This window comes from Poeciliopsis prolifica, unplaced genomic scaffold, assembly GCF_027474105.1.
Source record: "Poeciliopsis prolifica strain line A6 unplaced genomic scaffold, Auburn_PproV2 SCAFFOLD036, whole genome shotgun sequence".
Classification (NCBI taxonomy): Eukaryota; Metazoa; Chordata; class Actinopteri; order Cyprinodontiformes; family Poeciliidae; genus Poeciliopsis; species Poeciliopsis prolifica.
The window spans coordinates 1,909,834-1,934,502 of NW_026562411.1; the positions used below are offsets into that span (position 1 = coordinate 1,909,834).

General features: G+C 41.7%; 1 protein-coding gene across 3 annotated transcripts in view; it reads right to left on the bottom strand.

Moving 5' to 3' along the window:
• Positions 1 to 1,051: 1,051 nt before the first annotated feature.
• spegb (striated muscle enriched protein kinase b) overlaps positions 1,052 to 24,669 on the bottom strand; it is a 37,209-nt gene continuing 13,591 nt past the window's right edge. For 2 of the 3 annotated variants that reach the window (XM_055052775.1, XM_055052774.1), the window contains exons 10-41: positions 24,356 to 24,616; positions 24,124 to 24,282; positions 23,452 to 23,641; positions 23,145 to 23,374; positions 22,102 to 22,221; positions 21,556 to 21,660; positions 21,239 to 21,445; positions 21,043 to 21,166; positions 19,607 to 19,779; positions 19,428 to 19,540; positions 17,768 to 17,936; positions 17,592 to 17,688; positions 17,317 to 17,517; positions 17,171 to 17,228; positions 15,969 to 16,046; positions 15,694 to 15,866; positions 15,591 to 15,617; positions 15,355 to 15,507; positions 14,678 to 14,720; positions 14,510 to 14,578; positions 11,763 to 14,424; positions 11,534 to 11,683; positions 10,611 to 10,727; positions 10,375 to 10,542; positions 10,165 to 10,287; positions 9,120 to 9,284; positions 8,275 to 9,001; positions 7,235 to 7,474; positions 6,127 to 6,350; positions 5,143 to 5,218; positions 4,811 to 4,960; positions 1,052 to 4,737 (exon numbers count right to left, since the gene is read on the bottom strand). In XM_055052775.1, the coding sequence (XP_054908750.1) occupies positions 4,482 to 4,737; positions 4,811 to 4,960; positions 5,143 to 5,218; positions 6,127 to 6,350; positions 7,235 to 7,474; positions 8,275 to 9,001; positions 9,120 to 9,284; positions 10,165 to 10,287; positions 10,375 to 10,542; positions 10,611 to 10,727; positions 11,534 to 11,683; positions 11,763 to 14,424; positions 14,510 to 14,578; positions 14,678 to 14,720; positions 15,355 to 15,507; positions 15,591 to 15,617; positions 15,694 to 15,866; positions 15,969 to 16,046; positions 17,171 to 17,228; positions 17,317 to 17,517; positions 17,592 to 17,688; positions 17,768 to 17,936; positions 19,428 to 19,540; positions 19,607 to 19,779; positions 21,043 to 21,166; positions 21,239 to 21,445; positions 21,556 to 21,660; positions 22,102 to 22,221; positions 23,145 to 23,374; positions 23,452 to 23,641; positions 24,124 to 24,282; positions 24,356 to 24,616 (7,808 nt within the window). In that variant the 3' untranslated portion in view covers positions 1,052 to 4,481. The remainder of the gene's footprint in view (positions 4,738 to 4,810; positions 4,961 to 5,142; positions 5,219 to 6,126; positions 6,351 to 7,234; positions 7,475 to 8,274; positions 9,002 to 9,119; positions 9,285 to 10,164; positions 10,288 to 10,374; positions 10,543 to 10,610; positions 10,728 to 11,533; positions 11,684 to 11,762; positions 14,425 to 14,509; positions 14,579 to 14,677; positions 14,721 to 15,354; positions 15,508 to 15,590; positions 15,618 to 15,693; positions 15,867 to 15,968; positions 16,047 to 17,170; positions 17,229 to 17,316; positions 17,518 to 17,591; positions 17,689 to 17,767; positions 17,937 to 19,427; positions 19,541 to 19,606; positions 19,780 to 21,042; positions 21,167 to 21,238; positions 21,446 to 21,555; positions 21,661 to 22,101; positions 22,222 to 23,144; positions 23,375 to 23,451; positions 23,642 to 24,123; positions 24,283 to 24,355; positions 24,617 to 24,669) is intronic. The other variant, XM_055052776.1, reaches the window with a different exon arrangement.

Genomic DNA, 24,669 nt, shown 5'->3' on the forward strand with positions numbered 1-24,669 from the left:
CACTGCGGACAAGGAAACAGAGGACATTTCTGCCACTAAATTTATAAAGTGTGAGATTAATCTCAGAAATGTTCTAGAGAAACTAGGAAATTCCTGAGCTACAAAAGTGAAACATTTACAAGAAAAAAGAATGTAGATCAATCTCAGAAATTTTCAAGAAAGCTACTAAAGCTACTCAAGTTGAACATTTATGAGAAAGAAACTGACATTTTGAGATGGGGAAAATAAAAATGTAATTACAAATAGAAATTTCAAGTTTAATCTCGAATTCTCTAGAAAAAAATCTGGAATTTTTAAAAGTCTAAAATGTTCCACTGAATTCCAAGACTTAAAAATTTTAGACTTTTGAAACTCAGACATTTTAAATGTTAAGATTAATCTCAGAAATGTTCCAGAAAAACGTGGACATTTCTGAGTTTCAAAAGTGTAAAAATTGTCAGAAATAAAACAGATTTTTTTTTACATTAGTATTTTTCTAGAAAATTTCTGAGTTTCAAAAGTCAAAAATATGCAAGAATGAACAATAGACATTTCTGAGATTAATCTATTACTTTCTTAGTTTGTTCTGGCACACTTGAAACTTTTGAAATGTTCAAGTTTTTGCTAGAAAATTTCTGATTAGTCACAAATTTTCTTGAGAAAACACACATTTCAGGTCAAAAAATGTTTTACTTTTTGAAATTTTCTGACTTTCACAAGTCAAAAATTTCAGGCTTTTAAACTAATAAACTTTCATGTTTTTCCCAGAAGACCTTTAAGATTGATCTCCAAATTATTGAGTTTTTTGTCACAAAATTTTTGCTTTTTTCTATCTACAACAGCCCTAATACACCATTGTATGAGTGTAGATTAAAAAATGCTGCACATTGAAGCTCCTCCCTGATATGACTATGTTTGTTTTAGCTGTGAGTTTTTAGTATCCTGGTGTTTATGTTGAAATGTGGATCTTTCAGATCAATTTGAGAAGAAGCTCTGATCATTTCATCGTGTCATGTAGTGCGCAGCGCCTCGCATAGCATTTACCCAAACAAAATGCCACCACAAATTCTTATTTAATTATGTTTCCTTTATTTTTCATAACTGTAACACCTGTCATGCCATTTCCATGCCAGACTCAGAAGATTTCACAAATAAAAAGCTGAAGCCGTAGTGACAAACACAGTCGCTCAAGAAGTGAACAATTTTAGCCAAAACACACACACGCACACACAAAGCGCTCACATTAAAAATAAACAAGTCATCCTTTAAACTACATTATTTTTACCCTCTAGGTCTACACTTCATCACGAGGCACTGCAACAAAATATCTTCTGATTATTCTACAAAACGTGCCGAAACCCTGTCACTTCATTTCGTCATTGAGGAATTGGGTTCTCATTCTGCACAACACTTTGTTCTGCACTTGCATGCCCATGTTTTCATTCAGGTTGAAGTTTTCTGCATAGAAAAATGACTGCAATGCAAACATAGAAGAGGGGAAGAATCAGTCGGCCAAACCAAACAGAATAAATAAACCTGTGAAAGAATTTCACAGAAAAATCAGCAGCATTGTCAGATGTAAACATATAAATATATAACTGGTGACTTCTTGAAATGACTTCTTATTTTTCTTAAGTTACTTTAAAATGTGCTTCCATATAAAAATGTTATATCTGCTGCTTTTAAAATCAAACGTGACCAGATAGAAAGGAAAGATACAGTGAACCCTGTGGAGGCTAGTGACCACAGCCAACAGCTAAAATCTGCAATAACTTAAAAAAACTGCCAACTTTAATAGTTCAAACACAAAACATACCTTAATATTAATCAATACCCAAAGTGGGAACAAGCTAACATTCACAGTCTTCCTTAGTTCCTGTCTTGGGGTTACAGCCAATCAGTGCCAAGGAAAGAAAATGGCACTTCCAGATTGGCTGCTTTGTAAACACCAGCCAATAGCTTCTCAAGGTGCATTTATGGAAAAAAAAATGTAAATGATCACATTTTCCCACAAACCTGAACCTAGGCAGGGTTCACTGTACATAAAACTAAACCAGCTGAACCGTTTATCTATGAAAAAATGACAAGAATCTGAAGCTGTTAATGTGCTGAAATGTTTGAGTGTCTGATTCTGACATTCAGTTTACAGTATGTTGTAAATAATTAACAATGCCAAAAGACTTGTGCCTTTAAGAAACAATATTGTACAAAAAGAAAATGACAAAAACAGCATTAGCTAAAACAAGAATTTCTGTAACCTTTACATGCTAGCTGCTGCTCTTTGGGGGTATTTAGAGGTTTATAAAGTAATTCAGATTAAATTCTTGAACTCTCTGCAATAACTCTAATCCAGTTATTCATTTATGGTATTTCTTTAGTCCTGCTCAAATTAACAGTGAGCTGGAGCCTGTTTGAGCAAAATGTATAGTGAAAACTATATTTAGCTTGTAAAAAAAAAGTGCAATTACCTCTGGATTAAATACGTCACACTTATCTGACTGGAAGTCTTTGGGTGGCTAGTTTTCTTTGTAAGGCTGTAGGATTTAAAACTGGAAACAGCTAGCTAACCCCTTAGCTACTGCTGTTCAGTAGCTAAGGGGTTAGCTACTGAACAGCAGAAAACTGTGAAGGAAGAAAATGTTTTTGTTTCATGGGAAATAATGCTAGCAAAATTCTAATTGGTGTGACACATTAAGGGAATAATATAACAAACTGACTTTCTTCTTGACTCTTCAATCTGATGTTAGCACAACAGCACAGCTACTGACTTCAGGAAGTTTGAAAAGTAGGTGACTGAGTTTAGCATTGCACCACTGCTAGCCTAGCCTCATTACTGATGATCTCTTTAATACATTTTAACTTGTAAAAATAGAAAAGCCAGAATTTATTTTCAAAGTTTGACTGAATTTAACTATCATGTTGTAACTGTAGTGTAGCTAGCTGCTACAGAAAGCTAAAAAACTAGCATTTAAAAACTCCTATGAGACTTTGCTTCAAAGAAACCAAAAACTTTCAGGTCTGTTTGTTTTCTAAGTATTAGCTTATTATGTTCCAAGTATTAGTACTGCAGCATGGCTGGGTGCGACAGGAAGTTAGAAAAGTAGCAGTTTAGAAACCGTTTTTTGCAATATGAGAACTTCAGGCAGTTATTTACTGTTCTGAATACTAAATTAGTTCATAATGTTGTTTAAGACCTTAGGATTCACTAACTAGATATGACTGAGACTGAAAATTAATATGCTAATATTTGTGTAGAAAGGTGCTGTCATTTTTAGTTGTATGCTAAAGGTTGCTGTCCTCCGTACCTGCCGTTAGAGAAACACTTCTGCTGTTAACATCCCTGCTAGAAGAAAATTAGTTTTATATGGAAGAGTAAAGATAGTAACTGTATCACAACATTTAAAAAAGTGACTCAGTCGTCGCTTTTTTCCTGTGTATGATGAGCAGATGTTCAGATTCTTTCCTTGTAGCCCTTGTATGGAAGCCATTGATGTGACTTCTGAACTGAAGACATGAAACAAAACAATCAAAACAGGAAGTCGTTCATTCTTGAAATGCTACATTCCTGACCTTCACTGAGCTGCTACGGCGATATCGGCGCATGCGTAGCACAGCTGAGGCGTTCGAGAACAGCGTTAACCACTGTTGATCTGGGAAACAGAAGCAACATAAACTGTGTTCCTTTCTATAGGGCTGGACAATAAATAAATAACAATATATATTGCAATAGACATGTGATCAATATCAATAGATAGAATGTTCAGTAATTTCACTGAAGTCCGATCCAGAACCGCACGGCATTCTGGGGGATGTAGGCAGAGGAAAGACTTTAGCTGTTCAACCTCTCCAGACTAGCTTAACAAAGCTGGTGGAATCAACCAACTCATCAGCTCTCTCTAGTTACCTCGCAACAGCCTGCTGGGTAACGAAGCCAGCAGCAGGTTGAAGTTCCCCCATCGTGTCCAATAAGTGCCTGAAACTAAAGAACGGAGCAGAGAGGAAACTGGGTAAACCAGAACGGTCACGCCACCAGTTTGGCAGTATTCAAAACAAAAAAACTAATCAATAGTTATCAATATTGACTGATATGAAACGCCTATATTGTGATATGTTTTTCAGCCATATTGCCCAGCCCTAATCTAAATAAGGATTTTGTTGAACGATATGTGTTCCTCAGTTTGGAGGAGAGCGTTTTATTTACACTGACTAATTACAGCGTGAAGCCTTCCGCTTCAGGCTCCTGCAACGTGATTCTCTCATCGTCGTAAACTTAGAGGTACGAAAAGAAGGATTCAATTCAAAACGAATGTAAAAGTTGCAAACTTTGAGGTATAGTTTGAAGACAGCGTCCTCCTCTTCTGTATGACGATGTTCATACCGCTTCCTTCAGGTTTACCCAGAGTTCCCTTAGCGGTGAAGGAAGTTTCTCAGCTTCCTGTTGGGAACCAGGAAGTGGTGTGCGGCACGCCGCGTCCTGCCAGCTGATGTCTGGAAGCCTGTTTTCACTGAGTCACAGGTGTGGAGGCTGACACGGGCACAGTCGGCGCGCTGGGGCTGGTGGGCGTTTGTGGCGAACTGGAGTAGGACCGCAGCAGCACCTTGTGCTTGGTGGCGACTTCCTGCCGCCGCCGCTGCTGGTCGGCCAGGAACTCCTTGAGACGCGTGGTTGTAAAGGTGAGCGTCTGCCTGCGGAGCCGCATCAGGTAGGCATCTTGAAGCCAGGAGTTACTGAAGCAGTCCTTGATGGACGGACGGGCCCTGGTGAGGAAACAACGTGTAAAAATTCACTGGGTTAGCTTTCTGAAACTAGCTAATGCAGCGTTCCTCTTACCAGGGGTAGCTACAGAGGATCTTCTTCAGGAACAAGGAGGCACTTTGGGACACATTCTGGTAGAGTTTGGAGAGGTCAAACTTGGCGGCCAGGATCTTGGCTTCAGTCTCCTGAGGATCATTTTCCATGAAAGGCAACCTGCCGCTCAACCTGGAAAACCAAGATGAACCCACTGAGTATCACGACCTGCTGTGTGAACAGAGTCTGAGTCTGTTCACTACTGCAGCATTCACCAGGCTGGAAATCAAAATCAGGATTCTGCTTTGCATGTGAGGAATGCACTTCAATGTAAACACGGTTTGTCAGGAGGAAGCTGTGAAATTATTACTTACATGATGAAAGTCAACACACCCACGCTCCAGATGTCAGCCGGAGGACCCACAACGTCTCCCTTCAACATCTCCGGCGCTGAGGGAGAAGAAATAGAAATAAACCGAAATAAACTACAATGAAACAAACTGTTTATTCTTAGTAATTGTACTGTAAGTTGATTGCACCTGTTTAGAATGTTTTTTTCTCATTTTTATTCACTATTCAATAATTATTACCTTATTACCAGCTTTTTCAAAAAGCTGAGGTCCAATTTGCGCCCCCTGGTGGCCACCCGGCCCCCTCTTTGAAAAACACTGTTTCATAAAACAGCTACAGACTGTAAGGAAGTTCATCTGTGATTTGCAGTCTGGTCATAGACCAGCTTTGTTTTATTATTTTTAATATTTCACAAACCACCTCTTCTTTATTCATACTTTTCTTCCAAGAGATAGTTTTAAAAGTTTATTTTATTGTCTTAATGGTTTTCGGAAGGTCTTTCAAAAATCTTAATCATGATTTATAATTAATGTTTTATTATTAAAACTAGTTTAAATCGATTAACTAATAACATCCTCTTAGACTTTCTTTTGGTCTTGTAGTTTGGCCAGCATCCAGTAGAGGGCACTGTTGGCCATCTTAAGCTGAATCAATTGATACAGAAATAAAGATGGCGGCCAATTCTAGAACAGGAAAGAGAAGCGGTCCAAACAGTTTGATACAAAATGCACTTTATGCATTTTGTTTTACTAATTTGGAAAACGGAAGACATAAAGCACAAGATTCATCAACTTTGGAATAACTCAATCAATAATTTGCATCCCTAATTAAACTCTTTTTTTTTTGTTTCTTTCTAGTTGAGAAAGTGTAAAACCTGAACATGGAAAGACCAACAAATGATTCAAAGTAAAAAAATCTCTTTCTTTTAGAATCTAAAGCCAGTCTGAAAATAGTAGCTCAAGGTAATCTCCAGTGTCCTGCAGAGAAAGAGTAAATGTTCCTCTTACACATGTAGTCCAGCGTTCCGATCGGAGGGCTGAACTGCTTGAGGAACAGAGGGTTGTACGTCTGAGCGCTGCCAAAGTCGATGATCTTGATGAGGTTCATGTGCGTCACGACGATGTTCTCTGGCTTGATGTCCAGGTGCAGAATGCGGCGCGCGTGAAGGTAGTCCAGACCCTGCAGCATCTGGACGATGTACGTCACCACGTCATCCTCAGAGTAACGGAACCTGGAAGGAACCAGAGAACGATCCGTGGTGTCAAACTCACTTTTATACTTTACATATTAAATATCCTGCAGGGTTATGACCAAATGTTTTGATAAATCTTATAGCTTTCTCCACATATGATCAGTATTTCTTAAATTTAATTATTTAACATATTTTCATTGTGTAATTTGACACAATGCAAGAAACTGATTTGATTTTACAATCCTCTGAAGCAGGGGAGTCCAAAATGTGGCCTGAGGGCCATTTGTGGCCCTGGGACTGAGTTTGTGTGGCCCCCAAAACCAGTTTGAGAATGATAGAAATTTGGCTTCTCCAAACTGATTTTTATTTTTAAGTCAGGATGAAATTATTACCAACATCATTTTCTTATAATGGAAAAAGTTAGGTACAACAAAATAACTAATCTTTTATGATAATTAGAGCCACATTTATCAGAGATTTTTACTTACCTTATGCACCAAAATTCACGTTCATTTAATTTACTGAATTTGGCTAAATATACCAAGTGTTTTAAAAGAAAGTTTCGCTAAATTCTGTTCTTATAAATGAGAATAAATTTGTTATATAACGGCCAAAAGAATTTGAAAACAAGTTGCATATTTTTAAATATAGCAAACCTGAAAAATCTTATTTATGTTTATGATCTATAATGAACAACCTCCCTTTCCTACAAAAAACAAAAGCATTTTGCTACTTTATTTGTCTTGATTTTAGTTTTTGTTCTTTTTTTTTTGTGGCCCATGTGATAGAGAGTTTTGACACCCCGCTCTAGAGACTCCAGGGCCACATAAATAGTTGTGATGGGCCCGATTCGGCCTGTGGGCCTCGAGTTTAACCCCTGCGTTTTAGGAAGCATCAGGCTGGATCAGGATTGGGTTCTGGACCTTTCTATGAGGCTGTAGAGCAACTCCCTCCCGCTGCAGTACTCAGAGATGAGCACCAGGTAGCGCGGCGTGACGTAGGCCTCGTGCAGCGCCATGATCCGGTCGTGGTGGAGGGACTTGAGGATGTCGTACTCCTGCAGCACCGCCTGCTTGGTGTCCGCCTCGTAGGGAACGATCTTCGCCATGAAGAGGTTTCCTGTGGCGTTCTCTCGACACTCCCGGATCACACCGAACCGGCCTCTGAGGGGGAAGGAAGCATCGGCACGCGTTCACAGCGGGGAGGTACGATGGTGCAAAAGGGGATTTTAATAGTTTCGTTTGGTGGATAGACATGATGCAATAAGCAATAAATCAATCAACAGCAGGGAAAATGAAAACAAACTCAATTTGCATTATTTATCATTTCTTTGTATTAAAAACTGGATGATAAAAGTCTCCAGTCTGGTGTTTTGGTCTCCACTAGACATTATTATTAATCTGTTTGGAATATGTTACCTTATGAAATTACATTGATCACTGATCAGATCAATTTTAAAAAGAACCTTAAAATTTTTTAATGGAGAATGAATTCATATCGAATTGTTGAAATTTTGAATTTATATTCAAAGTCTGTCATTGTTAGTTTTATGTTTCTTCCAGTTCCAGTGATAAATGTTCATTAGAACTTTGAGAGAGTATTATTATTATTATTAATTATTATTACATGACTGGAAAGTGGTCTCTTGAACATCCTTCAAGCAACTCATTGCACTTTAACATGGGAAAACGTCACAAGTGAAATAATCTGTACATTTTTTATCAATATTAAGGAATTATATTGAAAAACAAGTCTCTAAATCTTACTGAAAAGTTACTTGTAAATTAGTTTTATCTTGTTTAAATGTATTAAGATATTTCCACTAGAAACTGGACCAAAAATACTTTTTCGTTTTTGCAGTGCAAACATCAATTTTAGATTGAATTGTGAGTTGGTAAACGATTCCCACTCCTAGAATAAACAAGAAGGATCCAAAAGTGCTTGATAATGTTGGCTACCTCACCTTGCTTTCTCGTCCATGAAGGTGTAAGGTTTCTGCGGGACGCCCTGGCGTAAGGATCCCTCGCCTGCCTTGGCCAGCGGCGTCCTGCGTCCAGACGGTGTGAGGCGTCCAGACGGGGTGATCCGTCCACTTGGAGTACCGCGACTGTCCCCTCCCTGCAGAACCGGCGTCAGGCTCTGCACTATCACGACGGGAGGGGAAAGCGCGAGCGGAGTGGCGGAGGGCGCCGTTGTCGCCGGGGTGGGAGCAACTTGAGAAGGAGGCGTAGAACGAGCTGTTGCTGTGGGAACATACATTGGCACGGAGGAAATCGGCTTCCCGATCGGAGGAGCAGACGTTGGTACCGGAGAAGGTGGCTTGTTGGTCGTTGAGGGGAGAACAGGACTCTGGGGTTTGGGTGGAACAACAGGGGGAGGCATCAGCTTGGCCTGAGGTTTGCTGACGCTGATGCTGATGGAGGTCTTGGCTTTCGGAGGTGTGACTGGCGCCTGGTCAGCTGAGGCGGGTTCAGTTCCTGCAGGATGGCCAACAGCTGGCTTCATGGCTACAGGAGAGGGAGATTTAGCCACCGAAGATGCAGGAGATGGGACTGTGGTCACAGCAGTGGATTTACTGGGAGCTGGTTTAATGGGAGGCACTTTCATGGACGACATCATGACCACAGGGGGTGTCGGACTTGTGGCAGGAACGGTCTTCACCACCACAGAAGAACTGGACTTGGCTGGTTCTAATGAAGACAAGTTACAATGGAGGGTGTGGCTTTGCAAAGAAACACATTCAACCCTGTAAAAGTAAAAACATTTCCATAAATCAGGGTAATAAGAGACACCGATAAGGTAACGTACCAGTGGGATCCAGAGTCACAACTTCTGACAGGTTGCTGTAGGGGCCCTGACCGGCTTTGTTGACACAAGCCACTCTGAACCTGAAGGCGCCCCCTGCTGGCAGGTCAGTCACATTGTAGTAACAATCTGCCACTCCGGTTGCAACTATCAGCCAGTTGCTTTCACCTGAACAAGGAGGCAAGGGACCATTTAAATAACTTTAAAATACTCCACACATATATTTTGGTACCATATTGAATGAAGATGGAGTTGTATGTATCAATATAACTATATAACTATATATAACTATATATATATATATATATATATATAACTATATATATATATAACTGGTTGATTTTTCTTTGCATTTAAACTTGAAAAACTTTTGGATTAATTATTCAGTTAGGTTGTTGAGAATATCTGGCAAAAATATTTCTTGAAAAATCTGGAAAAGGCAAACAGACATGCAGTGGTGCTAATCTGCTAATAATGTGCTAATAGTGTTTAGCACACTAGCATTTTTGTCAACTTTGTAAACATTTGGTGTACTTAGCTTCCCTGAAATGTTATTTTCCAGATAAACTCCAAAGCAATAACTTATTACCTATTTTGTAAACTTTCAGGGGAATAAAGTTTGACATCTATGGTTGATTTTAGCACTTTAGCAGTAGCTTCCACTAAATACCATGTTGTTAAAGCGCATTAGCATTAGCAAAACTAATGTTTATGGGTTCTACTTTAGCGTTAGCACAGCTAGCTTATTACTTAGCAGCACCCACCACTACATACAATCTCTAAACTTAGAAAAGTACCAGTTTGACATGGTTTATTATTTCATAATAATAAACCATGCTATAGTGGCACTGCTATAGTGAATGACACTATAACAACATACATGTAGCACTTCAGTACAGCTAGCGGCTACCAGAAGTTGGACAAGAAGTCATTTAAATCTCCAGTATTTTTTCCATATATTGTTCCAGGCTAACAGTCATGTTGACTGTATTTGTTCTTTCTAGACTGAATAAACTTCATAAAAGTTAAAATGATGTGGGTCAGGAACCTTCTGCTCTCCTCTCCAGAGAGTAGGTGCAGGGGGCCATATTGTCCGAGGGACGCCACACCACTAACGCTGTGTTGTTATATTTCTGAGGAATCTCTGGGGTCCCAGGACGATTAGGCAGGCCTGTAAGACATCCAATGTGTCATATACACATATATTCTTATGATATCAAACAATGGTATTCCAACTAGAATGTTTAGTATTTCTTACGAGCGAGGGATATAGTGCAAGAGCTGGACACGGCGGCCAGGGGGTTCGTAGCAACACACTCGTACACCCCAGCATCTTTTTTGGTGGTTTGCATGATCATCAGCAGCTGTCGGCCATCAGGGCAGGAAATCATGTTCATTCTAGCATCGATTTCTAAAGGCTTCTTGTCTGAGGAGGAAAATGTCAAATATATCATAAATATATCAAAACATTTCAGTGTATATTTGTAGCCTTACCTTTTACCCAGGCGATGTGTGGATGGGGGCTTCCAGCTGGCAGACAGCTCAGGGTTACTGGGTCACCCTCCAGGAGGACATGATCTCTGAGCTTGATATGGAAAACAGGAGGAAAATCTGGCCCAGAATGAAGGAAACCGCCATTAAAGAGGACCTATAGTTTTTATACATCCATTTGAATCTCAACTACTTCAAAAACCAGCAAAAGTACTTTATGAAGTACATTTGCTGCTTCTTGGCAATAAGTTAACAGCCTTTCAGTGTGTAGAAAATGAGCAATTTTCTACACACTGAAATGAAATGAAATGTAAATCAATTTCATTGAATTATATTCAATGAAATCAGCGCTGTTACCAAGCAACCCCAGCCAAGCTCCCCCTGTCACCTAGCAACCGAAGAAAAGCTCCAGCAAATTTGGTCTGCTGGTTTCACCACTGTATGCGCTGTACAATGGCTGCTGGAAAAACAAATGTTTTGCTGATTATTTACCATCCAGAAAACACCTGCTGCATTCTTGTTGGTTGTGCAGACGACTCCACTTCTGCTTTTCAAAGATGTACATTTGTATAATTGCGCACCTGTTTTTAAGAACAAGTGTAAACAATGAGGGGGGAGGCGTGGCCAGCAGCAGATTATTAGGATTTAAAGCGACAAGATGCCCAAAAACAGCTAAAATCTCTGTGTCTAAAAATTGTTTTGTGTAAAAAATGTAATGAACTTGTTTTGTATAGCCCATAAACCTGTTCAAGGAAGCATAATAGATCACTTTTAAATATAACCTTGAATATGATGTAACATGCTAGCAGTAACCGTTGTGGTTCAGTCTATTCAGACACAATAAAGACCAACCTAGGAGAAAAAAAAGCCATTAAACTTTGAGGAGAGGAACGTTTTGATTTGAGGACACAGCAGCATCATTTTACCTGAAGCTAATTTGGAGTACTGCCGTGAACGTAAGGAACTGTTGTCTCGGGAGATGGCTGTTGGTAAGTCAGGCTGTGATATTGTTTTGTCTCGTTTGCCTCTTGTCAAGCCCCATCGATCCCATCTGGATCTCCGCTCAACTTCAATACCTATAATACAAAAATAAAAGAACAAACATTAGCGGTGATTGACTTTTTTCAATGTAATAAATACATCAAGACGCCATACCCTTGGATGTGTCTGACTTTAGGCTGGACATCGAGTCAAGAGACTCGGATGAGGCGCCATTAGTGACCTGAGACGCCAGTTGGTTCTGAGGAACAATGATAGGTTTCATCGCTCGACTCTCTGATGTCGATCTACGAAGCATAGAAAGAATTGGTGCTCGTTTTGTTTCCTTGTCTTCTGAGGCTCGTCTCTCTTCTGAGTAACTTCGAATTCTTGTGGAGATCCCTGCCACGGTTGATTCAATCTTTCTGCGCATCGCCAACACTGGTGATTCATTAGGTTTCTTCAGCTCCTTTTCATCCACTGGCTTATCCCCTTCTCCATCCATCCTGGTCATCTCTACCTCTTTCCTTTCCTGAGAACCTCGTCTGCCAAGACTCCAAGACAGCCTTTGTCTTAAACTTGCTGAGTCGTCGTCTTTCGGTACTTCATCTGTGCGCTCTGTCGATGGAGTTCTCTTCAAGCGCATAGAGAGTCTCCTCATGAACCCTTGATCCTTTTGAGCTTCACGAAGATCTTGGACTGACTTGGACTTTTCCTCAAGCCTTCTTGAGGCTAACTGTAAGGGAGCGCCAATCGGCCCAGGTCTGTATATTTCTTCAGATGTGTCTGATGTTGCCTGGATGGCCGGTGTACTGTCTTCATTCTTTGATCTCGAGAGAAACTTCAGACTCCTTGTGAGGGAAGACTCACGTTTTTTGAAGCGGGCCTCAAAAACCTCTTCAGAGGTCATATCTTCTAAGTCAGGGCCGGCTGAGACGTCTTGCTGGGGTGACGTTTGTGAATAGGTCTTCGGCGGACTGGGTTCTTTTGTGATCATTTCCGGCGATGCGACTCTAGAGTAGACTGCAGGGTGCTCGGTGGTTGACATGATTGGCTTAGGTGAAATGAGTAAGTCAGATGATGTGCCAGTATTGGTTGGAACAACTGGAGTGGAAGGGGAAAGGGGCGCCTCATTCAGAGGCTGAAGGGAAGGCACCATGATGGTCTGCATTATGCTGGCATAAGCTGACACTCTTCCATCTGGAAGAACAACTCGGGTAGGAGGTGAGGGTGTTATATATGTTGAAGCAACAGCGGCTGGGGGCTGGTAAGGTTCTTGTGTTGGTTTCACCATAACCGAACTTGTGCTTATGATCATCTCAGAAGATGTTATTGGAGTACTTGTCTTCTCGTCTGCATTTTCTTTAGCTTTTGACTCAACTGCATAGTCAACTCTTTCGTCATCTTTTTTTACCAAGTCTCGTTTTTCTTTGTACACCTTTTCGCTCTCTTTCTCCTCTTGCATTTTCTCTTCTGCTAAAGAGCTTTGGGCCATGTCAGAAGGTGTGTGAATACTCTGGCCCATGTTATCTCCTTCAGTCAATGGTTCCTCTGAAATACTCATGTCCTTCTCTGAGAATCCACTTGTGCTAGATCTTTCATCAAAATTACTGTCTGCAGTCAGTCCATCCATCTTTTCACTCACAGTCTCATCTGTTCGAACATCTTTCTCCATCAATGAATCCTGACTCTCTGTTTTGGATTGATTTTCTTGCACAACTGGCTCTGGAGTCGGTGGTTTTGGGGAAGATTCCCTGGGAGTCTCTGGACGGGAGTCTAGCTTGGTTTGCTCCGTTAGAGCCGACATGGAAATTGCTTCTTTAAGCCGCCTTTCTTCTACTTGTGCGACAGGAATCTCCAAAGGTGCTCCTGATCGTCGATGTAAAGCTATAGGTTCTGAATCCCCTTGACTGAAAGAAGTGCTTTTACGTAGAACTTTAGGTTTAGGCACCTCGTCCCTTGGAAAGTCACTGGATGCAGCTCTGGTAAGGGGAGGTGGGCCCAGACGAGCAGTGCGAGAGTAGCGATCTGAAGGTATTGCTCGCTTTTCGTCTCCCATCCCTAATGTTTCTAAAAGAGGTCCTCTCAGGCCACTCATCTTGTTGTCTACAGAACCACCACGAAGCAGTCGCTGCCTCATTAGCTCCAGTTTCAGAGCATAGTCTTCCTGACTCATCTTTGCGGTTCCAGGGCTGGTGCTCCTCCTCGGTAGTTCCATGGAGACAGCTTTCTTTAGGACTCTCCGTCCTTCCTCGGGGTTTTCTTCTCCCGCTCCTTCCTCGGGTGTAATCCGAAGCAGCAAAGCACTGTCAGCCGAACCACCACGCCGTAGTTCCCCTCTTTTCCGGCCTCCTTCCACCTTGTCAGACTCCATGCTTGATCCTCTTCTAAGGGGTTTTCTGGATTGTTCTGACTTTTGGATCAGTTCACTCAGAGGTGATTCCTCTGAGAAACCCCTGTCGTTGTCTTCCGATGATCGTTTTCGAAGACGGCCTTTCCCCCTGGCCTCGCCTCTTACTCTTTCCTGCTCCTGAGAGTCAAACTCCATGGCCTCCAGACTTTGGGAAGATAGACTTGTTTCATTCTCCTTTCCTGATTCCTGCTCATTGGTCTGAATGTCATTCAGTGACATTCGTGATCCAGAGAAGTCCATGTTGAGAGGCATTGGAATAAAAGGCAGTTCATCAATGTCTTCGTCTGAATCAGACGATGAAGATGGCAGGGGCGAGCCTTCTTTCTGGTGCCTCTGGACGGCAATCGAGGTGTGGCTCGAGGAATCGTTCAGCAGCTCTGGTATGGATCTCATGACCATTTTTGATTTATAGCCAATTATGGAACGCTGAAAAATAAGCAACAAAATGTTACAACTACAAATCAACGTCTGCAGGAAATTCATCATAAGAATTGAAAATAACCTTCTTTACCTGCCATTTTCTGCGAGCAGCAAACTTCTTCAGACCTTCTGTACTGATGGCCTTCCCCTTGCTTAGTATCTGCATATGGCATTGACAGTATTCGAAAGTAATTATTTAAGAAGGCCATCTTTATAATGTCACGTGGAACTCAAAGGATGGATCATTGACTTTTCTCACCTTGAACCACGGATGTCGAAGACACTCCTGGGTATCGGGTCTCCTAGAAACAAATTACACAAAGTTATGGCAAATGCAATGATTCACAGTTTCAAATCTGTTTTCTTTGCCTGACATTATATTTTGGTTTAGTGGCATTTGGGAAACTAGCAGGACAGTTCAGAATTTATCTATGTAAACCACTATTTACAAAAAAACAACAACAACAAAGATTTCAAAGTAAATCAGTTAGATTATGTATAAAAATGTACAGAATGAAAAACAAAAGAACTTTGTTCAGCATGACTCAGATCAGTTTGGTGCTAAATGGAGGAATTAACATTATTAATCCAAGTTGTGATAATCAGTGGTGGGCAAATTAGTAACTAAATTTGCACTTGACAGTTTTTTTGGGGGATTTGATCTTGAACAGCTTTTGTTTGGACCCACTATTAGTTTGAGATCCTAAAACACTTTGGCTCTATTGTTGATAGACGCTTTTACAGTTTCTACAGGGGAATTGCATTTATTTTCACAATATTTTTTTAATGAATCAGTAAGTTTGCTGAAAATATCTTGTCTATTTCTTGAAAATAGCAAACATACATGGAGTGATAGGCGCACTTCCACTAATCTGCTGACGCGTTAAGCACAGACATATGCTAATGAGACAAATATTTCTTATACTAGTTACTCACAGCCTGTCCGCTACCAGCAGCTTGATGATAAACCCTTTAGCCTCTCGGCAAAGATCAGCAAACATGTTCTCTTCAAAAGCCACGTTGTAGTTCCTGATGTTCAGGACGGAGCTCCGGTCGCTTTCCCCGGCAAACGGGGAGATTCCAGTCAGGCTGCCAACAGAGGAAAATTCAATAAATACAGAAACTCAGGAGGAGAAAGGCAGAAATTAAAACCTAATTTAGGTTTTACTCACCACAGGTATGATATAACCCCGACAGGCCTGTGAACATAAAGCAAAGGCTTCTTTAAAACCGTCCAACGATCATTAAAAATGCTCTACATTACAGGACGTCTACCATATATCGGTGGCTTTTGAAACAGGCGTCTGGTTGACGATTTCTGGTGCAACAAATTCGGGTGTGCCGTATTTGCAGTACTGAGCCTCATCAGGCGTGAACTCAACGGCGTTTCCGAAATCACATAAACGGATCTGATCGCTTTGGTGATCCACCATGAGGATGTTATCGGGCTGGAAATAAAACACACACACAAAATGATCGTCTGCAGGAAGAAACACATCTGTAAAATGATGCCAAATAGCAATGGGAAGGGCGACGCTGTCTGGTTCTACCTTTATGTCCAGGTGGATGATGTTCAGATGGTGAAGGTAGTCCAGTCCCTCCAGCAGTTGTCGCACACATGAACGCACCTGTTGAACAACAACAGCTGCTATTTGTCACATAATTATACTTTATATGTCAGCTTAGTGGGCAGAACCGGTTCTTTCTTTTTCTGTGCTCATTCACTTCTGACTTTCTTCTTAAAACTGTAAAGAAAGCTGCTCCATGATTAATGAGCTGAATAAAAATGATCACAAAAGAAGCACCAAAACAAACTGAGTGGGAAAAATACAGGATCGCTGAATTTTCTTCCCATTGTGATCCATCTGTGCATCAGATTCACAAAGCAAGTAGCTGCATTGACGTGTCGGTGCATCGAGTCCAGATTAAATAGGAAATATTTCTACATAATATGCTAACTTTGATTAATTAATTACTTAGTTTTGAACATTTTTAGTACAACTAATTACATTTTTTATTACATACAAAAGTTCTGGCTGAAAGCTTTGTATTTGTGCGTTTCTGGTACACCCATAAACCTGACGCACAAGCGACATCCGTCCAACGACGGACGACAAAGCTGCTTCAAAGACCGATCTGACTGAACGCTGAAAAAATCTGCAGAAAAGTTAGAATATCAGCAAAGCCTTTCAAGCCTAAAATAGCATCTCAATGCTAAACATGTAGCGGCTAGCTGTCATAGCTTCTTACCAAAGTCTAATTTATTAGTCGTGTTTAATAATGTCTGAAAATAGAGTCCTATCTACTGGATTTGACTGTAACTGTAAGTTTTACATTTTGAACAAAAAAAAAGGATTTTATTCTCAGTTTTGATTATTTATGTGTCGATAAGAGAAATTCCAATGTTAGCTGAAAATAAGTTTAACCATATTAAATTTTTTCTCTCTTAAAGTCACATTTTTGTCTTTTTCTTCTTCCAAGTTGAAGTTACCAGATGCTAAAAGAACTTTGTTTGTCTTACAAACAGCGCTGGCCTTTGAGAATCACACACCGTCATCATGTTTGTAATTTACATAGAAATAGGTGGAATTTGCTTCGTGACATCTCGTATAAATGCTGAAGAGTCGCATCAGGAGAGTTTTTAGCTCATGTTGCAATGCGACCAGCAGGGCTTCTTGTTTTTAAAGGGCAAAACAATCCTGTTCTGATTCTCAGCAAAAATTAGAATCTGTTACTGAAACACAGGCCTTACATCAGACTCCAGGATGGTGGATTTCCTGTTAAGTCTGTCCAGCAGCTCCTCATGGCAGCTTTAGACATGAATTAAGGCGTTTTCACACAGCAGACCTGACTCATGTTGCATAATCTGTGAAAACCTTTTCCTGTTTTTTAGGATACATCTCTGTGATGATGACGACTGCGTTCTTCTTCTCAAAGGCGTCATGGAAGTAGAGGACTCTCTCGTGGTCCAGCTTGGACAGCAGTCTCATCTCTCTCAGAGCCGACGCCTTCCTTTTCGCTCGAGCCGAGATGAATTTTGCGGCGTACTCCGTTTTGGTGGCTTTCTGCTTCACCCGCTTCACGTAGGAAAACGTTCCCCTGTAGTGAAAGAAAGCAAGAGCTCGAAAACTTCTCACAAATCCAGAAGTATTTCTAAAAAAATCTCGCTTCACCTTCCAATTTCCTTGAGGACGTCGTAGTAATCGGTCAGTCTGCGCATCTTCCTCAGGATACTCTCCTCATCATCAATGGGTTCCTCCTTCCTCTTAGCTGCAGGAACAGACCGACGGCTGAAACACTGCACACAGTAACTTCATTTAATTTAATGGCTGCATGTGTGAGCCGTTACCCTGATGAACGGTGAGTTCGGCTTTGCAGGACACGGATCCGGCCAGGTTTCGGGCCGTACAGGTGTACACGCCGGAGTCCTCAGGGTGCGCGTTCAGCACCACCAGGGAGCATTCGTTGTCATCATAGACGAAGGTGTAGTGACTGCTCTCTGACAGCAGGACGTCCCCCTGCAGGTCAAAGCTCTCGTTTGATCAGAATCCCAAAGAAAAGCTGGAACTGTTACTGAGGAAAGTGTCGTTTCTGATCTCTGGATGGTTTCTGGCATTTTGCTCATTGTTTTGTTGCAGGATAATCTTTCGCTAAAACATTAATAATAAGGATGTCCAAAGTGTGGTCCAGCAGGAGCTCATCAAATGAGAAAACTTTGTTGTTTTAGCAAGATTTGAAAAATTTTCTTGTAACAAGTTTCTATCACATTAAAAACAAAACATTTTATCTCTTAAATAAGAAAGGTTGCAACAGTAAAACAGAAACACGTCTTAGGATTTTTAACAAGTCGTAATTTGTCAGACTGTATTTTACATTTGATAAACAAGAAACTTTCTTGTAGTAACAAGATATAAAACTTTCTCATTTCAACATGTTGTTCATTTCATTAAAACACAAAACTTTCTACTTTTAATGTGCTTTGCATCTCGTTATAATGAGAAAGTTTCCTCATTTTAACCAGATACAAATCTTGTGTTGATTTAGAAGAGTTTCATATCACTTATTATTTAGTTTTGTATCTCGTTATAATGAGGAAAGGTTCCCATTTAAATATGCAAACTCATTAAAACGAGAAAAAAATAAAGGTCTTGGGTTTAAATCCCGACCTGGAGCGACGAGCGGACTCTGCCTTCCAGTCATAGATGTTTTTGTGGCTCATATCCAAAATATTCAATTCAAAATGTTGCTTTGCAAAATCTGTCGACGTCTGCAGTCAGAAGAATAACCGAAAAGTTGAAACCAGCTGGAAGTGAGACAATCCAAGCTGGATGAGGACCAAAGTTTATCTTCCACCACGCACAGTGAGGAGGACGGGAACGGAGGCGAAAACATCTGACGGTTGGAGAACTGCAGCAAAGTCTCCATAACAACCATTTATTTAAAGGCTTTTGTGCACATCTTTACCGGGAGAGGCGATGACTGTGGAGGATGCTGAGAGTGACAAAGATTTGTGAATCTTTATCTTCAGTCGCTCGTTTATGATTCTCTGGTGTCATTTTGAAAGTTTAGATCCATAAATGGTTATAAATCAGTGTAGAAATCACTAAACATCATGATGCTACCACCACTCTACCAAGGTTTCTGTTTTCCAAATAAATAAATAATTACATTATAAAGTGGAACAGAAATGCTCATGAATAGCTGAAATACGCAAATATTTGAGACTTAAATATTGCTAATTTTAACAAATATATCCTAATCCACATTAATATGGAAACCGTCTTAGCGCTACAGCAGAAGCTAACGTCTACACTTTTCCTTATTTTTGCTCTTTGGTGCTCAGCCAATCAGCACCAAGGAGAACAAACGGTGCTTCTGAATTGGCTGCTATCAAACACCAACCAATAGCACATCAAGCAGCACCGTGGCTACATATTTTAGCTTTCCTGCCTTACACTCCGAGAAATCCCCTAAAGGGAAAGTTTCCATGGATAACTTGGCATTAGCACCTTGAACCAGAGGATGTCGGGGACAGGTTTGCCCTCCACCACCACTGCAAAGCGAGGCGTCTCCCCAGAACAGACGTCCAGGTCTTCCATGATCGTCTCAAATGTCGGCGGAGCTGTGGACAGAGTTTCAGTTACAAAACCTGCAGATGGATGGACGGACAGAGGAGCGTCTTCCCTACCGGCCGTCTCCACGCTGAAGCTGCAGCTGTCGCTTCCAAACTCATTGGTGGCCACAAAGGTCATCTCACCGAAGTCCGAACTCTTCACCTTCAGCAGCTTCAGCGTGTGCTGGTCGTCGTCTGGCATCGCCATCTCATACAGGCCGGGCTTGTTGGTCAGAGTCACTCCTTTCCTGGAGACAAGTTGGTTTTACATCAGTTTGAGAGACTCGAACCTCAAAATAAGCTTCCCCACTTACAAAGACTGGAGAGGTTTGTCATTTTCATGACAACTCAACTGTGAGAGACAGAAATATAGAAACTTTTGTTCCATGATTTTTCTGAAATAATTAATTGCATGAATTTGGTATTTCACACAATGAAAACAGAAAAATTTGATCCAGAAACCTTTGTTCATAATTACAAAGGTCAGGCGTTCTCTAATTCTTGACCAGGTTTCCAAACATCTTTCAGGGTTTGGGGTTTTCACTGGGCAACTTTCTATTGCCTCCAGGCTGGCTAGGCCACTTTAGAGCATGAAATACTTTCTCCATAGTTGCCCTGGCTGTTGGTTTCAGGTCACTGTCGTGCTGGAAGACCCAGCCGCGACCCATCTTCAATGCTCTTAAGCCCTTTCTCCATTGTCAAGTCTCACTGTAGCCAGATAATGTTGGTTTGGTTATAATCAGGTTGGGTGTGTCTCCATTGGCAGTCCAGTTGATGAGGAAAGCCAGCTCAAATTGTGGCATTTGTCTACCATAGTTGATAAAAAGGTTTGGACCTCAAGGTCTGACCATGGAATAATCGATTTTCAGTTAAACCTTTTCACCAAAGGTCTGGTCGCGGATTGGTTGAGATGTTATTTGAGTATCTTAACCATTGGTCCGTTCATTTGGGCCAATCAACGAATACAGCCGGCTACCAATCCAATTCCTTGTGCGCAATATTCAGCTAGTGATAGCTTGTATCACTACTGAGGCGGTTCCAAATGGGGAGGAATCACACAAGATCTGACAATAGAGACAAGTCACGTAAAGGTGGAACGAATAAAAGCAAAGCCCATGGAGAAGATTCTTTATTGAAGGAAGGTGGTTGTTGCGGATAGGTGTTATCGCCCTATCCTTCCTGTACTTCCTGTCCTTCCTCTCCTCAATGAAGGGCATCTTCTTGCCACCTTTGCAGACAAGCTTTCCTAAAGAACAGTTCATTAGTGGAGTTGTGACAAAAAGTGCCGTACGATATTCTTCTGTTAAATTCTGTCTCTCACAGTTGAGGTGTTCCTTTAAAGAAAATTACATACCATTGTTTGGAAGTGGAGAATCTTGAGAAATCTGTGGTGTATCAAATAATTTTCTCCAATCTATCAAAAATGCAATCATGCATTTTTGGGATGCAGGAAGAATAAATGACTGACCTTTCATCTAAACATAAAAAGTGTAGATGAATCAAGTCGGTACCTCTTCCAGGTGACTGCAGTGTTGACATGATTCAGAGTGATGGAGATTGTGACTGACTGGTTTTCAATCACATACACAATGTCTGGTTTATCAATGATCACTGGAGCCTCCTGAAGGTACGGACCTTAAACAAAACCACACAGAGCATTTAATAACTCACTATCGTCTATTGACGGATTACCAGACCGGACTTTACCTCTGTCCAGGAGCTGGACTGGATCGGTGGCTGGGGAGGGTTTGCTGAAGGCTTTGGAGGTGATGGTCAGGACCCTGAATGCGTAGCGGACGCCTTTGGAGAGAGTACTGATGATGTAAGTGGTTTCCTTCAGACCAGAGGCGATTATGATCCACTGGATGGAGCCAAGTGCTTGCTGCTGGATGGCATACATTAGGGAGTTGGGATCTGGAAGAGATCAAGATGAAACTCTATTTTCTCCAGATTCAACACCATAAGACAAGGGGTTGAATCTGTGTCCACTGGTCTGATGTCATGTCCTTAATGGTCCTACGTACCAATGGAAGGGTCCAACCTTCTGGGTTTCTTCCAGCTCAAAGTGATGGTTTTTCCAGTGATGGACTCAATCACTGGAGTACCATCAGGAGGATCAGGAAGAATATCTGTGAATGACAATGTGTTGGAGGAAGCATGAAGAGTTCCCATGCATTACTCATGTCAAAACTCCAGACTTTCCCACCACCAATGCAAAATTAATAAATACATGCAAATGTTTCCAATGAATTCAAACATTTCCACCGTGTCCAACCTTTCCTGTCAGAAAGAGGAAGGCTTGGATGGAGAAATGTATTCTCCAAATTCGATAAATATTTAAGTGACTATACTTTAAATTCTTGTGACTATAAAGGAAACTAGCATGGATCTATAGCGTCTGATGTGGCCTTGATCAGTTGTTCTCAGGGGGTTCTGAAGGTCCAGTTTGGTTTGTTGGTACTCTGCTGAGGTACCAAGCCTGGACTGGCTTTCATAAAACCGGGGTGCTATAGATGAAGACTATGTGGAGTACTTGTAGAAATGTAAGCTGAAAACAAAGATAAAATTACCTGTAACATAGAGATGTGCATAGCAGGTGGCCTTTCCCACCTTGTTGGCGATCACGCTCTTATAAACGCCACCATGAGCATGACACACAGAGCGGATGACCAGGCTGTGAACGTCACGGACTGCAGAGAGGAGAACAAGCAGGTCTTAGAAGTTGGTTGAGTTTTTGTTGGAAGGATTCTTGAACAAAATATACGATCATCCCTATGGACGAGTCCTGGAACTGTAGGCAGCAGTGGTGGGCACCGCTAATCCACTAATGTGCTAATAGCAGAACGAATCACTTTTGCTAACTTTGAAAATGTTTAGCTTCCTCTGAATAAATCTTTTCTGTTCATGTAAAATGTTGTGTCATCGACAGATGCTACATATCACTGCAAATCACCCTGAAAAACCATCATCACAGAAAACATAGTGATGTCAGTGTCATGCTGAGGGGAGACGTTACTTTAAATGGACAGTGAAGCTGGTTGGAGTTGAATGGAGCTAAAAACACGACATTCCTGATGGGAAACCTGTTACTGACTGCCAGTAGTTGCACAATTCTGCTAATCTGCTAATGTGCTAATAGCTGTCGCTTAGCGCTTTGGAGCTTTTGCTAACTTTTAAAATGTTTAGCGCACTTAGCTTCCCTAAAATGAAGTTTTACGTATAAATTTACTAGGCTGTTTGTGACAACAGATCATGTGCATCAATGTGTTTGAAATTAGCGCATTAGCATTAGCGTCTGCTAAATACCATTTAGGTATATTGGTTTAGCGTTAGCAGAATGAATGTTTACAATTTTTATGTTAGGTAACCTTTAGCTAGCGGAGTCCACCACTGCTGACTGCAGAAGATTTGAGACGGCACTTCAACTTCCAGCAGTAAAAATCCAACAGTTTAGAGAAATGAATGTTCATGTGTTAAAATGGCCTAGTCAAAGTCTCAACTGAGATACTTCATCCAATCTCACTGGAGTTATTTTGCAAATAATAAAATTCAGAGTGTAGATGTGAGTGCAGGTTTAGCTAAAGCAGCACAGTGTTGGCGTAGCTCCGCCTACACTGCGTCATCTTCCTGTCCTCGGTGCTCTCTATCCTCCGGCCGTTTTGGAACCAGGTGATGGTCGGGTACGGCAGGCCGGCCACTTTGCACTTCAGCACCGCCTCCTTCCCCTCGACCACATCCAGGTCGTAGAGAGGCTTGATGAAGTCGGGCATGGTGAAGCGCTCCACCTCGTTCTCCGGGACCTCGGGCTCCTCTGGGATGGAGGGCATCTTCTCCAGTTTGGCCCTGAGAGGAAGAGAGATGCGGCTCAGGGAGGAATATTTCGCAGATTCATGAGTTCCAGGTGAATCACATCTCCCTACATCTGAGAGGAGATGGCCGGCCGCGGCTCTTGGATGTAGAGTTCAGCAGAGTTCTCGGCTTCTCCGTGAGCGTTTCGGGCTCTGATGGTGTAAAAACCTTCATCATCACTCGTCACGTGAGAAATGATGAGAGAATGGCGGCCGCCCTCCTGGACCATCCGGACGTCTTCGCTTTCAATGAGCGGCTGGTCTGAAGAGAAAGATCACAGAATCTGTTTCTGCTTCTTTTGTCAAACTTAAAAGTTGCAGATCAAAAAAACTATTTATCAGACACAGAAAACCTGGGTTTCCCCAATCAAATTTAAGTGGAACTTTGACTAGGTCACACCGAAACTTCCATATTTTACATGCATAACCCAAGTTACGTAGTTTCCCTTCAGGATTTTCTTGTAAAACTTTCCTTTGTGCTGCTATTATTTTAAAGATATTAATTAAAAAAATGACATTTACAAAATCAAATTTAGTGTCAATCAACTCAATGTTGTTTGTTCTGCTTTAGCTTTGAAGATATTGATGATGACCAAGAAAATACATATTAATATCCTTTAAAACGATTGCGGCACAAATGGAAATTTTTGCTGCACAAACGTTTGAAGCACGTTTAGTTAAATTTGAAGGTGTGGCCACCTGCACCCAGGTTATAAAATGTGTGTATTTGCAGTGTGTTTGTACCAAAGTGGCTCCAGAGGACCTTCGGCGGCGGCGTCCCGCTCACTTTGCAGTCGAACCGAGCGTTTCGACCCTCAATCACTTCCAGAACGTCCAACTTCCGAGTGAACAGAGGCTCCAGTGACGGAATCACCTTGAGTTTCCCGCTGGACGTCACTTCCTCTGAAACCCAATAACAGCAATCAGGTGACATCAGCGTCGGCCATCTTGCGCCTCACGTTCTCCAGGTCCGAACCTTTGGCGGTGCTGAGCTTGCAGGTGTAAGTCCCGCTGTCGTCCTCGTGGACGGAGTTGAGCAGCAGGCGGCACTTCCTGCCGTCGAAGTGCATCTTGCAGTTCAGCAGGGCGGGTTGGATCAGCTTCCCGTCCGCCAGCCAGTCCACGTCGGTGTCCTTCGGCCCAACGGCGTGACACTCGAACAGAACCGTCTCTCCCGCCTTCGCCGTGATGTCCCTCACCGGGCGAACAACGGACAGACCCGGCTCGACCGGAGGAGCTGAGAGAGAGAGAGACATGGAAACAAAAATGAGAGTGAAATAGGAAGGACAA